The sequence below is a fragment of the Fusarium flagelliforme genome (assembly GCF_020744385.1).
Source record: "Fusarium flagelliforme strain FIESC 12 MPI-CAGE-AA-0113 chromosome Unknown B0J16scaffold_1, whole genome shotgun sequence".
Classification (NCBI taxonomy): domain Eukaryota; kingdom Fungi; phylum Ascomycota; class Sordariomycetes; order Hypocreales; family Nectriaceae; genus Fusarium; species Fusarium flagelliforme.
Genome location: NW_025763503.1, coordinates 5,913,417 through 5,928,968, shown reverse-complemented (window position 1 = coordinate 5,928,968; position 15,552 = coordinate 5,913,417). Strand labels below are relative to the sequence as shown.

General features: G+C 51.0%; 5 protein-coding genes across 5 annotated transcripts; 4 read left to right on the top strand and 1 right to left on the bottom strand.

Annotated features, from left to right (window-relative positions):
• The first annotated feature begins 360 nt into the window (after positions 1-360).
• B0J16DRAFT_330033 (uncharacterized protein) lies at positions 361-1,634 on the top strand. The gene is made up of 5 exons (XM_046126400.1): positions 361-967; positions 1,026-1,090; positions 1,143-1,203; positions 1,259-1,321; positions 1,373-1,634. Exons 1-5 carry the CDS (start codon positions 741-743, stop codon positions 1,398-1,400), a joined length of 444 nt encoding a protein of 147 aa, XP_045989850.1. The 5' UTR covers positions 361-740; the 3' UTR covers positions 1,401-1,634.
• A 940-nt stretch (positions 1,635-2,574) lies between these two features.
• B0J16DRAFT_330032 (uncharacterized protein) lies at positions 2,575-6,407 on the top strand. Its single transcript, XM_046126399.1, has 3 exons — positions 2,575-2,913; positions 3,058-5,427; positions 5,476-6,407. Exons 1-3 carry the CDS (start codon positions 2,908-2,910, stop codon positions 6,202-6,204), a joined length of 3,105 nt encoding a protein of 1,034 aa, XP_045989849.1. The 5' UTR covers positions 2,575-2,907; the 3' UTR covers positions 6,205-6,407.
• A 136-nt stretch (positions 6,408-6,543) lies between these two features.
• On the top strand, positions 6,544-8,282 carry B0J16DRAFT_279945 (glutathione S-transferase). The gene is made up of 4 exons (XM_046123875.1): positions 6,544-6,995; positions 7,050-7,523; positions 7,583-7,848; positions 7,907-8,282. Exons 1-4 carry the CDS (start codon positions 6,840-6,842, stop codon positions 8,178-8,180), a joined length of 1,170 nt encoding a protein of 389 aa, XP_045989848.1. The 5' UTR covers positions 6,544-6,839; the 3' UTR covers positions 8,181-8,282.
• Positions 8,283-9,511: 1,229 nt separating this feature from the next.
• B0J16DRAFT_314517 (uncharacterized protein) lies at positions 9,512-11,987 on the top strand (the record flags this gene model as incomplete). The annotated part of the gene is made up of 3 exons (XM_046125191.1): positions 9,512-9,609; positions 9,668-9,798; positions 9,859-11,987. 3 exons carry the CDS (start codon positions 9,512-9,514, stop codon positions 11,985-11,987), a joined length of 2,358 nt encoding a protein of 785 aa, XP_045989847.1.
• Positions 11,988-12,434: 447 nt separating this feature from the next.
• Positions 12,435-15,447, bottom strand: B0J16DRAFT_409753 (Sec1-like protein). Its single transcript, XM_046133096.1, has 5 exons — positions 15,155-15,447; positions 15,055-15,092; positions 14,912-14,999; positions 14,505-14,854; positions 12,435-14,451 (listed from the first exon to the last, which is right to left on the bottom strand). The coding sequence occupies exons 1-5, from the start codon at positions 15,186-15,188 to the stop codon at positions 12,802-12,804; spliced, it is 2,160 nt and encodes a 719-aa protein (XP_045989846.1). The 5' UTR covers positions 15,189-15,447; the 3' UTR covers positions 12,435-12,801.
• Between the last annotated feature and the right edge of the window lie 105 nt (positions 15,448-15,552).

The following is a 15,552-nucleotide window of genomic DNA, read 5'->3' as shown; positions in this document are numbered from 1 at the left end:
TGGTCCATCCCGTCGTGTCATGAGCTTTGTTGTTGGGAATTAAAAGTTACCTGTGTCGCTTGAGGCGGATGACGATGCCAATGTACCTCTACAGAACGGTACCCAACTCACTTGGCGATTGTCGTATCGTTGGATGTACCTTTAGCGCAAGGTACAACACTGGTCCGGCTTAAGTCGGGGACGCTCGGGGTTGTCGACTTCCAGTTGTCACAACAGCCGAGCAATCACGACAGCAGAATGAGATGTTTGCAACAAGCCACAAGTGAGATGACATGATGCTTATTCCTTTTACACGTGTTCCTGTTCTATGTGCCGCATGTATGTCGCAATTCTTGGGAACCGTTGGAGAGGAGGAGGTATCTTTTCACTACGAGGTACCTCCACGACTGCCCTGAATTCTGTGAGCTTCCAGGTCCCCCCCCAATCGTCATGCCCAGTGGAGTCTAGAGAAGTTTTGATTGGCGATGCCCGTCATTCTAGTTTGCCATTGCCCCGCCGTCGATCTGCTTGCCCCGCCATTTCGACCCTGAGATCCAATTGAAAGAGCTTAGCCGAGCTATGAAGCCATTGGATCATACGGACAGGGGAGAGCTCGAGAAGAGAATTCCCATTGTTCGGGCTGCTACTGTACTGAATCACTCACTGTCACTGCATTGTCCTCTGCTCCTGCTCTACCTTGCCTTACCTGACGTTGCCTCGCTCCTGTAGTATAAAGCTCCACGCCTGTCTCCTCTTTCATCATGCGCCCTTTCTCTCTTGCATCCATTCCTCGAGCTACTCGCATCACCACTCGAATCAACCCGTTTTTCATTCAACCTCGCAACTTTTCATTCACACAAGCAACAATGGGCGTTGAAAAGGAGATCATTTCTGAGGGCAACGGTCCTTCTCCCACCAATGGCCAGAAGGTCTCCATGGAGTACACTGGCTGGCTCGCAGAGAAGGACGGTCGTACCAAGGGCGCCCAGTAAGCTCACCCGTGCTTTCAAACGCCATACCGGCGACTGACCTTTTTCTTTCTCAAGGTTCGATAGCTCCGTCGGCCGTGGTGACTTCGATGTTAAGATTGGTGTTGGCCAGGTTATCAAGGGTATGTTTCTCAAACCGCACTATATCAGACCACAGGCTAACCTTTGATGTAGGCTGGGACGAGGGTGTCGTCCAGATGAAGCTCGGCGAGAAGGCTACTCTCTACATCACTCCGTATGTACTCCTTGTAGCTACCTACCTCGCATCGCATTGCTAACGATTCATGCAGTGACTACGGCTACGGTGCCCGAGGCTTCCCCGGTGCCATCCCCCCCAACTCCACTCTTATCTTGTAAGTAGCGAGTCTTCCATCTACACTCATTGATCCTAACCTTGTCAATAGCGATGTTCAGCTCAAGAAGATTTACTAAGTGCATTCTTCAACTCCCGTCACCTATCGATCGATCCCGGAACATCAGGCTTTGGCGAGCTCGTCCTAACCGACGTAGTTCACCAAGACCTTCCAAAGATCAACCTAGTGTTCACTATACCCCTACAGCCATGTAGCATTTGGACGCAAACACTTTCTTGCAACCATGCATTGCGATCGTTCCTTAGGTAGATGATGAAAAGAATAAAAATATAATGATCATTGAAAGTCCCCTGCGCTAGTGATTTGACTGCACCAGCGTTACCTGTTTTGAATGACTCAGGATTTGTTAAAATATCATTTTTAGCAAAGTGATTCTGCACAACATATGCATTCAATAAGAATCAGAACGTTAATTTGGGAAAAGTTCTCGTCGCTGTAGCATCACGTCGACTTCAAAACTGCCCCGCGCGATTGACCCCGCTGTTGGATGTTATGATGGCATGAGGCAGGGACCTGCATCTCGTCAGGCCCGCGTACCTTGATGTCGAGCTAGATCTGTGAATGGCCACCTTGTGCATTCATAATGGCAACTCATCTTAGCGCTAACGTCTCAAGTACAAGGGCTCTTGTTTAAACATAGGTACTGTACTATATCTGGTGATAGAATACAATGGAAGTTCTGACTTCAAGACAGTCAATGCTCGAGGGGCAGATGGGTAACAGAAAAGCTGTCTTCCAAGACGTAGGCTGTCAAAATAAAGCAGTCTGAGTGCGGGGCCTATTCACAGTTGAATGAGTAAACTATTTCGTCTACTGTGCTCCTGTCAGCCAATTCTTCTGACACCCTGACCGAGGGGTAACGGAAGCTCCCTGGCACCGCCAACTCTACTGCTGATGTGGGGCTGCTGTGCCACCCACAGCCAAGCTTCCGTCACCTCCACTGTTGATAGACGCTGGAATGGCTGACTGTTACTGACTGAAGGCGGTGATGAATGTTAAGATACATTCTTTTATTTCCCCAAAGATCAAAACCTTTCAAACGTACGCATGCATCGGTAATATATAGCTCTGATGTGATTCTATATGTCCTATAGCTTCGCCTCACTGATGATTGATCCCTCAGGCTTGCTTATTAAAGCTGCTCGAGACCGCTGACTGTTCACAGCCAAGGTGGGGCGTGACAGCTCTCGTCCGAGTTGCCTCATGCAACACTAAACTGACTCGGGCCATTACCTCATCAGTATTGGACGCCTGTCGCGCTCTCTGTTCCACCCATCCAAAGCCAAAACGTATCTTCTTACAACCTTCCATTTCTCATACTCAAGAAACTGCTTTCACGAATACCACGATCTGCGACGAAAACTCCTTCGCCTGCAGATATCCTTTTAGCCTTTCCACATCTCTCACCGTTAACTGCTATTGTTTGGTGGGGTTGAGCTCTGTCTGGTGCTGGTTCGCCTCGCAACGACCTGATCAGCATTACGCAGTTTACCATAACCCGGACAACAGACAAACTGGGGAAACGAAAGCTTTCCAACGGGGAGTCACCTACCCATAAGCGCACAATGGCCGTAAGTGCATACCCCTCGAGCACATCCCCTCCCGATGACTGCCGGTCTTCTGGTTATCAGAGCATGTGAAAGCTGGGCGCCATTTTGCGACCTGTCTTGCATCAACACCGTTGTCTTGGGGTGACTAACCAAGTGGCTAAATAGGAACAAAAGCAACCAGAGGTCGACCTCGCGACCCGAATGCAGGTTGACGAATCTGTTATTGGACATAACGAGATCGACGAATCCCTCTACAGCCGACAACTCTATGTCCTAGGCCACGAGGCTATGAAGCGCATGGGCGCTTCCAACGTCCTTATCGTTGGTCTTAAGGGTCTTGGTGTAGAAATCGCCAAGAACATTGCTCTGGCTGGTGTCAAGAGCCTTACTCTCTACGACCCCGCCCCAGTTCAGATCGCCGACCTCTCGTCTCAGTTCTTCCTTACTCCTAGCGATGTCGGAAAGCCCAGAGATGAGGTCACCGTCCCTCGCGTTGCTGAGCTAAATGCTTATACACCTGTCAAGCTTCACCAGTCACCCGGTCTTGACGGCGAACTCTCACAATTCGACAAGTACCAGGTTGTCGTTCTGACCAACGCACCTATCCACCAACAAAAGGCTATCGCCGATTACTGCCACAGCAAGGGCATTTATGTTGTCGTTGCTGACACGTTCGGACTTTTCGGTTCCGTCTTCTGCGATTTTGGCGAGAAGTTTACAGTTATCGACCCTACCGGCGAGACTCCTCTTAACGGTATCGTTGCTGGTATTGACGAGGAGGGCCTGGTGTCTGCCCTCGACGAAACCCGACACGGATTGGAAGATGGCGACTACGTAACATTCTCCGAAGTCGAAGGTATGGAGGCGCTCAACGGAGCCGAGCCCAGGAAGATTACGGTCAAGGGACCTTACACTTTCTCGATCGGTGATGTTTCTGGTCTAGGCCAGTACAAGCGAGGTGGCATGTACCAGCAGGTCAAGATGCCTAAGATCGTCAACTTCAAGGACTTTACGACATCTCTCAAGGAGCCCGAATTCCTTATCTCTGATTTTGCCAAGTTTGATCGACCTCAACAGCTTCACCTGGGTTTCCAGGCGCTCCATGCTTTCCAACTTACCCATAAGCGACTTCCCAGCCCCATGGATGATGATGATGCACTTGTTGTCTTGGGTGCCGCTAAGAAGTTTGCTGAGCAGGAAGGTCTCGAGATCGAGCTTGATGAGAAGCTTCTGAAGGAGCTGAGCTACCAAGCTCAAGGTGACCTCAACCCTATGGCTGCCTACTTTGGTGGTCTCGTAGCGCAGGAGGTTCTCAAGGCGGTTTCCGGCAAGTTCCAGCCCATCAGCCAATGGATGTACTTCGACTCTCTAGAGTCCCTGCCTACATCTACCAAGCGAACTGCTGAACTCTGCAAGCCTATCGGTAGCCGATACGATGGTCAAATCGCTGTTTTCGGTACCGAGTACCAGAACAAGATTGCCAACCTGAAGCAATTCCTTGTCGGTGCTGGCGCCATTGGTTGTGAGATGCTCAAGAACTGGGCTATGATTGGTCTGGGTACGGGTCCGGAAGGCAGGATTTGGGTCACTGATATGGACTCTATTGAGAGAAGTAACCTGAACCGACAGTTCCTCTTCCGTGCCGATGATGTCGGCAAGATGAAGAGTGACCGTGCTGCTCTTGCCGTCCAGCGAATGAACCCCGACCTTGAAGGCCACATGACCACCATGAAGGAGCGCGTTAGTGCCGACACCGAGAGTGTTTTCAACGAGGACTTCTGGCGAAACCTGGACGGTGTCACCAACGCTCTTGACAACGTTGAGGCCCGAACCTATGTCGACCGTCGATGCGTTTTCTTCCAGAAGCCTCTTCTCGAAAGTGGTACTCTCGGAACCAAGGGCAACACACAAGTTGTTCTCCCCCACCTCACTGAGTCTTACTCCTCTTCTCAGGACCCCCCCGAGAAGGAGTTCCCCATGTGTACTATCCGAAGTTTCCCTAACAAGATTGATCACACCATTGCTTGGGCTAAGGAGTACATGTTCGAGAAGCTTTTCGTCAAGGCCCCTCAAACCGTCAACCTGTACCTTACTCAGCCCCAGTTCATCGAGAACTCTCTGAAGCAGGGCGGTAACCATAAAGAGACACTCGAGACAATTCGTAACTACCTTACAACCGAGAGGCCCCGAACCTTTGAGGACTGTATTGCTTGGGCTCGTCAGCTTTTTGAGTCCGAGTTTTCCAACAAGATCCAGCAGCTCCTCTACAACTTCCCCAAGGATTCTACGACCTCAACTGGCACCCCCTTCTGGTCCGGACCCAAGCGAGCTCCCGATGCGCTCAAGTTTGACCCTAACAACCCCTCTCATTTTGGGTTCATCGTTGCCGCAGCCAACCTCCATGCTTTCAACTACAACATCAAGTCTCCAGGAACTGACAAGTCTATCTACCTGCGCGAATTGGAAAACGTTATCGTCCCCGACTTTACCCCCGACTCCAATGTGAAGATCCAGGCAGATGATAAGGAGCCTGTTGTAAGTGCTTCTATTTTTTACGCAAACATTGATACTAACCAATAACAGGAGCCCGAAGCTAGCAACTTCGACGATGACGACGAATCTAAGAAGCTGGCCGACGCCCTGCCCTCCCCCAGCTCTCTGTCTGGATTCCAGCTGGTTCCCGTTGACTTCGAGAAGGACGATGACTCGAACCATCACATTGATTTCATCACTGCTTGCAGTAACTTGAGAGCCGAGAACTACAAGATCGAGCCCGCTGATCGACACAAGACCAAGTTCATTGCTGGAAAGATCATTCCCGCTATTGCCACAACCACTGCGTTGGTTACCGGCCTGGTTGTGCTTGAGCTCTACAAGATTATCGATGGCAAGGATGATCTTGAGCAGTACAAGAATGGTTTCATCAACCTTGCACTGCCTTTCTTTGGTTTCAGTGAACCGATTGCCAGTCCCAAGGTGGAGTACCAGGGACCTGATGGCAAGGTTACTCTGGACAAGATTTGGGATCGTTTCGAGATTGAGGACATCACTCTACAAGAGCTTCTGGATACCTTCAAGGCTAAGGGACTGAGCATCAGCATGCTGAGCTCCGGCGTCAGTCTTCTTTACGCCTCTTTCTTCCCTCCCTCTAAGCTCAAGGAGAGATACAGTCTCAAGTTGAGCCAGTTGGTTGAGACAATCTCCAAGAAGCCTATTCCTGCTCACCAGAAGGAGGTTATCTTTGAGATTGTGGCCGAGGACCTCAATGATGAGGATGTCGAGGTGCCTTACATCAAGGTCAAGGTTGCATAAATTAGCATAGGGGCTTGTTGTCCAGTCTTTTGATATATGTATATGAGGTGTTAAATGACTCAAGAAGACATGAGCACATGATCAGACAGTGGACGAGATCCATAAGATAGATAAAGCAAACCTGTTATTGTATAATGGCTGTCTGTCTAAATGCATTAAAGACTTGTATTTTCGTGAATATATTATGAAAACGTTAACCGGCCATCAGCTATTTTGTGGCTACTCGGAGCTGAAAAAGATGAAAGAGCTCTCATTGACCAAGCCTGTTGTCATGATGAAGAGAGGCTTATCAAGAAAATAGGTCATGTTAACTAAGCAGCGCGCAGTAAAGCGGGGTACGAATATTACGCCACGATTATGGAATTGTTCCAAGCGGTCCTTAGAGGCAGCTCTAGGACGGAATGGTACAGCAATAGAAGCTCTAGAGAGCCCACCGTGAAGCTGGGTTTTGCCTGGTTAGTAAACTCGGAAAGTTTATGAGGGGCTGCTGAGGCAAGCCTGAGTGAGCATGGCCAAGGGTCCCATTAGGTGGTGATGCAGTTTGGCCACTTTTCTATTGCGCTTTTCAGATGGAGAATGAACTATAAAGACCTTGGGTGTCGCCGTCATTGAGTACCCTGGTTTGTTCCTACGATATGTTAATGCAAGGAATCAGAGTCCGAGCATCCCGAGTTTTCAATAAGAGTTTAACATTTAAACCACAGCAGCAACAATTCCTAAGATCTTTCTCATCACTTAATACATCGTCATTCAAGCCTCTGTGCATCCAACCTACATATCAAACCAGAATGGTAAACACAACTGACAATCTGACTGCTCTACTCAGCCTGCTGACACAACTACAGGCAAGCAACGGCGGTAAAGTCACTGACTGGGTCAAGCCTGGCGACAAGTCTGGCGAGTTCAAGCGTCAAGTCAGCTCGTTCCGAGACTCGATCTCTCGCGATGCCAATGCAAAGTACCCTGCTGAGAAGGGCCGCTACCACCTCTACGTGAGCTACGCATGCCCATGGGCGTGCCGTACTCTCATTGCTCGCAAGCTCAAGGGCCTTGAAGATTTTATTTCATACTCGGTTGTTCACTGGCACCTTGGCCAGGGCGGCTGGCGATTCGTGTCCAAGGACGAGGACGTTCCTGGTGACAATGTCGTGCCTGACCCGATCAAGGGCCATGAGAACTTTACACATCTTAAGGATGTGTACTTTGAGAGTGAGGAGAACTACGACGGTCGATACACTGTGCCAGTCCTCTACGATACGAAGACCAACCGAATTGTGAGCAACGAGAGCAGCGAGATTCTCCGCATGTTGGGCACTGAGGTAAGTTGATTGCTTTTGACACATTGATATTTTGAGTTATGATAACTGACTTGTTTTAGTTTGACGACCTTTTGGATGAGGAGCACAAGTCAATTCAACTGTACCCCGAAGACCTGCAGAAGCAGATTGAGGAGGCGCATGAGTGGCAATACAACGACATCAACAACGGCGTGTACAAATCAGGCTTTGCAACCACAAGCGAGGCTTACGAGCGCAACGTTGTAACTCTCTTCGAGGCTTTGGATCGCGCCGAGAAGCATTTGGCTGAGCAGAAGGAGGGTCCTTACTGGTTCGGAAAGCGATTGACCGAAGTTGATATCAGACTGTGAGTTTCAGATCCCGTTTCTCACCAATTGGAAGCTTTTACTAACGGTTTTCAAAAGTTTCGTCACAATCATCCGTTTCGATCCCGTCTATGTGCAGCACTTCAAGTGCAACATCCGTGACATTCGATCTGGTTACCCTGCGCTGAACCGCTGGATGCGCAACTTGTACTGGAACCATCCTGCCTTCAAGGACACCACGCAGTTTGAGCATATCAAGTGGCACTACACAAGGAGCCATACGCAGATCAACCCTCACTCCATCACACCTGTTGGCCCGCTGCCGCATATCCTGCCTCTTGATGAGGAGGTTCCTGCCGCCCAGAAGAACTAAGAAGTGGGATATCAATTGCCGAGGAATAGTCTGTAGCTAGAGGCCATTTAGGAATATTAATGCATAAGGCTTTGTGTAACTACGAATTGACTTTCTGAGAATCTGTGTTCCATATGGCTGAAACCGACGTGAGGCCCAATCTCTAACTGCAGTGACCATATTATTGTGGAGGCGACGGTGCATTATAGCAGGTACAATAGTGGAGGCTCATTCTCAGTGCGTGCAGCAGCATCAGACAGTGCACTCCAGTGTTCATCCACCATTTGCAATTCTCCCCATTCCACAAACAAGCTCCCAATTTTCTTTTACCTCCAACACAGTCAGTCAATCCGTCAAAAACACTTCCAAATCGAACGTAGATTGTCCTTGAATTTTACCGCATCTTGGCTATTTTATAACCCAAACTGGGCCTGACTTGTCTTCTGCCAGCTGTCACCACGCTAAAAGCCCGCGCTAGGTAGCTCCCTCTACCTTTCGTCCTCAACCCTCCCACGGCCTCTCTCCCTCACTCACTCTCACCCATCTCCTCTCTCGTCTCGTCTCGACTCGACTCGCCTACTGCCCGCTTTCGGTCTCCTCTTCGCAACAATCTCAAGCCACCGAATACAACATTCGACAACATTCCCTGCGCTACCGTTACACACTTTCCCACGCCCCCCAGTTAGACTGCCCGCCTTCTCCTGCAACGACGACGCAATCCCAACACCAATATTTACTATTCGAGACACAACAAGACAATATCCGCCCCTCCGCGAATCAATAATCACTGTAGCTACTCTACAATTCTCTCCCTCGCTGGAGCTTTGATCGGGTCTTTGTGGCTCGAATAAAGCCCAGCTTGGCTTGGCCTGACTTGGCTCCACCTCTGGTTCGCCTTGTTCACCACCACCACAAGTCTAAAGCGAGGTCCAAGTCTTAGGACGTCACCTTCCTCCGCCAATTTGACCTGATCCTTTACTTTCTACGCCTTCCTCCAACTACCACATCCTCCATCGCCGTCGCCCAAATTTCTCGCGATACTCACCCCGCGTGTTCTCTCACCTGACTCACCGACACGACGAATTGATCGTCCTATTCTCCGCACAACAACAACCCATTCTTCCGTTATCGCATATTCTCTTCGCCACGTTGTCACCCTTGCTTGTCGATACCAACCATTACCGCCAAAGACTATATATTGCATAAAACAACGCCCTCGCTTTTCTGACAAGGTTCAATTTTTTGAAAGTTTCTGCTTTTGCGATTTCCAGTTAATTTCGGGGACCATTTTCACCGTTCTATTTTCAGTACGAACCTCTCGGATGCGCTCATAGCGTTGCATTTTCTTCACAATGGTTACCCGATATGAAGCAGAATACCTGCTGTACTTACGGCAGTCGCCATTATGTATAAAACCTTCGAACCTTCCTCCAGCTGAGGAGTGGATGGGGTGAGTAGAACCTGTTTCCTTTCTACTGCCAGAATCGAAATCTCCTGACCAAGTTTAGACCCCCACCTGAACCCAATCGCCCTCAGAACAAGGTTACCGGCGACCGACCTCGATCCAACGATAATCCCCTTCTCGAACAAACCAACCGCCGTCCCGGTGTTGAGCGACATGTCTCAAGGAACAGTGCCAGTTGGTCTCCCTGTGTCTGACCCCAGAATCTCCTATATACTGACCAACTCTTCCTTTTAGACCCTGAAGACCTCGTCTTTGCACCCCCACGAACAGCTTTTGCCTCGGCGCGAGGTAAATCTACACTTGAACCCGATAAAGTTGTCAAAGAGTCCGAGGCCTCAGGCCGTTTCGGCAACTTCCGAAGTCGCAATGGAGACTTAGACGCCGATCGATTTCGCGATGGTCGCAACAGCAATGGTTTCCGTCGCCGCGATGGCGAGAACGAATCAGACGGCTGGAGTACTGTAAAGCCGCGCAAGAGTTTTGGAAACGAAGGTGCCGAGCGTTTCCATGGACGTATGGGAGGTAACCTCCGGGATGACAAGCGACAGCCCAAGGATCGTGATGACCGCGACGCTACTCGAGACCGACCTGCACGGAATTTTGATGGTCTCAACAGGGACGCGGAGGATACTGAAGGACGACCTCGAAACGGACTTAACAGAAACAAATCCGAGCCTTGGTACAAGAACGAGGCCAATGCAGCCGCCCCGCCTGCTACCGAACCGACCGCCATCACCACCCCCGACAAGCGTGAGCGTATTGACCGCGCGAAAAGCTGGAGAGATCGCAATGCTGTTGACGATACACCTGATGATCGCAATAGCAACAACAACAACAACAACCGTACGAACGATAGACGCTGGGGACGGGATCATAACCAGCGAGCTGAGCGTGAGCCTGAATGGCTAGACGAACCGCTTGAGGAACATCCTGAAGCTCATACGCAGCAGGATTTCCAGAAGTGGATGGAAGAAATGAAGAAGGCGAAGGCTGGAATCCCCAGTAAGCCTGCGAATGTTGAAGCGGCAGAAGCAATGATTGAGGCTGAGAAGCCTCCCGTTCAATCTGCCCCAGCTGCCCAGGTACCCGACAAGTTCTTCGAGGCCTTCAAAACAGGTACCGGTCTTGATAGTCCGCGTGCCGAGGAGAACACGAATCCTGTTGCGAAGCCAAAGGCGGCCGGCAAATCATCGAGGTTCACATCTTTCTTCAACCAACCGCAGGAAGAGATTCGAGGCAAGACAGAACCTCCGACTCCCATGACTGGACCCCCTGTCAACAGCGGCGTGCCCCTGCCTATGCCTATGCTTTTCCCTGGCGGCCCTGGCGGCCCTGCTCCTTCTGGTGGCCCAGATGATGAGCGACAAGCTTTTAAGCAATTGCTTGCGAAACTACAGAAGCAGACCATGAGCGCTACACCCCCAGGCCCTTCACCCTTTGCTGCTCCTCAAGGCACCCCGCCAAATGCTGGCAGACCAAATGCAATCACCTCCCCCGATTCGCCTTTCCAGCAATATGGACCTGATCGACGCATGGAGGGTCCCCTGGGCCGACCCCCGCCTCACCATGTCCAAGAGATTCTTGCCCCGCGACCTCAGCAACAAGCTGCTCGCCCCGAACAGCTTCTGCAGGATCTTGTTGGTCAACGCCAGCGCGAACCTAGCCAAGGCTCTGGTCGTCCCGACGCTGCTCGTAACAACAGCAACACTGAGTTTTTGATGAACCTCATGAGAGCACCCCCGGCCCCAGATGCCCAGCGCAACGAACTGTTGATGCGTATGGGTCCGCAGCAACAAAAGCCAGGACAGATGCCTCAAGAGCCCGATTTCTCCAGGGACGACCGTGGCCCCCAACGTCAAATGCGACCTCAGCCGCCCCCTGGCTTCCCTATGGAGGAACGATTCCACAACCCTCCTGACGCTGATGCTCGACCCAACCAGCCTACGCAGATTCTGCAGCGCCCACCACCCCCTCCGGGCCTGGACCACCAGATGCCGCCCAGCTGGATGCCCGGCGGTCAGATGCCTCCTCCCCAGCAACGAGGGCCTATGATTCCTCCTCCAGGGCTTCCTGGAGGTCCTGGTGGCCCCGGCCCCAACCGCAACATGCCCATGCCTCATATGTTTCCTCCCAATTTCCCACCCGGTGTGATGCCTCCTCCTGAGGCTCTAGGTGGCCCTCCTCCCCGCAACATGCCGCCTCCACCCCCAGGTTTCTTCGGCGGCCCACCTCACGGCTTTATTCCACCTGGTCTTGGCGGCTTCAACGGACCTCCTGGGCCAGACTTTCCCGGTAGCCCCTTTGAAGGACGTGGCATGCCCCCCGCTGGCAATGGCCGCGGTGCCGCCTTTGGAAGACCATAATCATGTTCCATGAACATTGTGCTTCACCACGCCACACTCAGCATTACCTACAACGAAACCTGTACCCTCATGTATGAAACTTACCAACTGTCTACGCAAATCTTTGAAGCAAATGCCTTTGGTACAAGGCATTTCCTCACTACTGTACAATTATCAGCCGAGAACCAACACACCGCATCTTGGAAGCAGGGTATGCCCTGTAGCTAGTAACTTGTTTTTACTTCTGAATTTTTGGGAAGCACGGCGATGGGGAGAGGAATCAACGGGATATAGGCATGAAAGGTATACTCGGTGAACGTTAGGTAGTGAATTCATGGATTGGTCGATGGGCGATCCTTTTCGTTGACTTTTGTGCTTGATTTGAGTATTACTGGCAGTGATGTTGATACCCACCCTGATAACTAGAGGTAGACAGGGCTTGCCATCCGCTACCAGAGTCGATACAGATGAGAAAAAGAATACGAAAAATTTATATACTACAGGCTATTGTTATGTACAAATGAACCTCCCAAGTTCTTGAGGTCCCCAGTCAAGCAAGCTTCAAGATATATCAAAGGCCGAATAAAGAACGCCATGCTCCTTCGAAGGATTGCAAAACCCAAAAGAACACCATGTGTCTGGGCTGCATGTCGGCTGGAGCTCGACTTCAAGCCGAAGGGTCGACACCTAAGTGACTGCCACCAGATGTACTTCTTTCTGTTTTGCGAGACCCTTTTCTATATACCTCCAACGAGCTATCCGTGTCGGTGGTATGCGACCGCCGCATCCCCTTCGAAGGCGGAGAAGATGAGGAGAGCCCCCCGTTCCAAGAACCCTACTTCTTCATACCGAAAAGGTTTCTCTTCTTCTTCTCCTTGTGAAGCTTGCCAGGCTCCTCGTAGTTCGATTGGTTAGATGGAACACTTTGATGCGGGCTCGGTCGTGGCGGCGCGCTGCCATGGTTGTTGATCGACATGTTAGACATGGCGGCCGTTGGAGGTGCCATGCCAGGAGAAGGTCTCTGGGGTAGACCGCCCGGTCGGTTCATAGGCCCAGGGTGCATCTGCTGCTGAGATGGTTGCTGCGATGGTGCTGGACGAGGGGGAGGCGGGCGTTCTAGGAGATGACGGGGTGCGTGTCGCTTGGGGCGCTCCAAAGGCAAGTCAAGTTGACGCTTATCGCGACTGAGATCACCCACTTGTCGAACGAAAAGTTGAGGAGTCAGCATGTGGGAAGTCACCAGGACAATATCTCGACTACGCGCCTCGCCGACCTCGTAGCATGCCCGACTCTCACTGTAGGTGGCGCCTCCAGCCATGAACACAATTAATCGCTGTCGGTTCTCTGGTGGGCGACGACCCGAAGACGCCCAGTTCGGTCGGCCGGCACGAAGAGAAGCGCTCTGTGCTATGTTAAGCTCCTCATTGGGATCCAGCGGCGGCTTTACATAGGGGAAGTGAACTTGGTCGAGAAGGCCCCTTGCCAGATGGTCCACCATGTGTTTCAAAGCCGGCTCAAAACGTGCTAATCCGTATTCCTCGTTCAATTGTGTGGTTTTTGGGTCGATTGGGAACAGAGGCGCGGGAAGTTGGCGCACGTCCTTGAGGTTGTGTGTCATGCGTCCGCCAAGCTGTTCGAAATTCTGCACGACCTCAGCATCCGATTGAGGAAGGCCTGCATGGGCGAGCAATCTCTTGATATCTTCAGGGATAACTCCGTCTCGGTAGAGTATAAACAGAACAATGAGTCGCAATCGATCGGGAAGCGATACAGCCTCGTCGTCCAACAAAGGCACAATCATTTCAAGTATGTTCTTCGGTCTCTTAAAGTCCTCGTCAAGTCCAGACGCAAGAGTTTGCTCGATGGACGAAATATCCATCAGCTTGTGTTTCTGGAAAATGTTCATGCATTCTTGCGCCATGGTCAGATGCAGCGAATAAGCCTCCTTCATCTCTTGAAACTGCGGCAGGCCAGCCAACATGTCCCTAATTGTGTTCAGATTGGTTGTATCGGCGTTCTCGTTGGTGAAGTGTGGGTTTTGTTGGAGGAACTTTTGGAAATCGCCCATAAGTTTGTCAATCGTATCCTTCATGTGTCTATGTCGATTGTCCACCCAGATTTTGTCCTTGTCTGTAAGTTCCATGTCCTTCTCTTCCGCCTCCGGAGTTCCTTCGTTGACAACTGTACGGTATGTGACTTTGTCGCCGTCTTTGATCGGAAGAAGGTCGTGCGCCATCGCCTGGTACGAAAACTCGTGCACGAGAGGTGCCATTAAATCCATGGATCGATCCGTAATGACAAGTGTGGCCTGCGGTCGTTGCGAGGGTGGTGGGAAGTTGGTGTCCCATTGCGCATACGCATCAAGCTCTTCTTGAACAAAGCGAGCCAAATGCGAGCATAGGACGGCTGCGTCATGACTTGCGCCTTGTGGCTTGTAGTATCGGACTTTAGGATACTCTCCGAGTGTAATACAGAGACCGGAAATCTAGCATTTCGTTAGCACACATGAGCTAGTTCTAGCGCACAATAATGCCCTACCTTTTGCGCCAGACCCTTCATATGGGTGGGAACAACAGCATTGCATGCCGGGTGGTAGAGCATTGGAAAGCTCCAGGGGTCGCGGAGGGTCACGAGGTGAGATTCTCGAGGCAGGAAATCGACGAACATGGTTTGGAAGCCGGCTTTGAGCTGACGAGATCCAGGGAAATCGTCAATCTTGCGTCGCAATGAGGGGTCGAGAAGGCCAGTCCAGACGAGGTAAAAGCTACGGTAGCGTCGCATCTCAAAATCGGCAAGAAGACATTCGACAGCAAAAGATTCAGGAGAGAGAATGTAGATTGCGTCCATCTCAGGGTTCGGCTCGCGACGGTTCTCGATTCGCTCAATGGCTGGGTAGGGAGCAGATCAGCACTGGGAATAGCTTCAGGTACGTCAGAGAGACCAACTGGCGATATTGTTGTTGAGGATATCATCTTCCTTGACGACATTGTCGATAATCTTCTTGGAGTTTTCGTCGACAATCAGGCATTTCCACTACAAAGACGTATGTTAGCAGCTACGCTTTAAGAGTTGGTGGGATATAGCTTACATCGCCTTGAGTGATCTTCTTGATCTGCCCCAGGATGGCTAAAGGAGGCGCATTAGTATATGAATGTCCCTGGATATCTTCTGTTCAGAGGATAGCATACCGTCATGCTGCTCTTGAATGACGGACAGCCCCATGGTGCTTAGGATTGGCGGGCTGCCCCGTCACGTCACGTCGTTGGGTATGAAGGAGCGAAGTTAGAGATAGAACCAGAGCCTGAGCCGGCGCGAGAGTAAAGGCGGTAGAGAAACGTTGTGGGGAGCCAGCCCAAGACTGCAGATTTAAGCGATAGAATGACGAGCGGGGGGGTATCAAAAGTTAAAGGAAGGATGTTGCAAAGCAAGTGTAGGTTTCTGTAGCTGTATTAAGTTAGAAGTAGAGTATTCTACAGTAAAGTACGAGATTCAAGGTTGGGTCCAAGGTCCAAGCCAAGTCACCTCAGGAGTTGGCGGGGTCGCATGAAGAAGGTGGATCCTCAATGTACCTACAGAATTAGCGTCT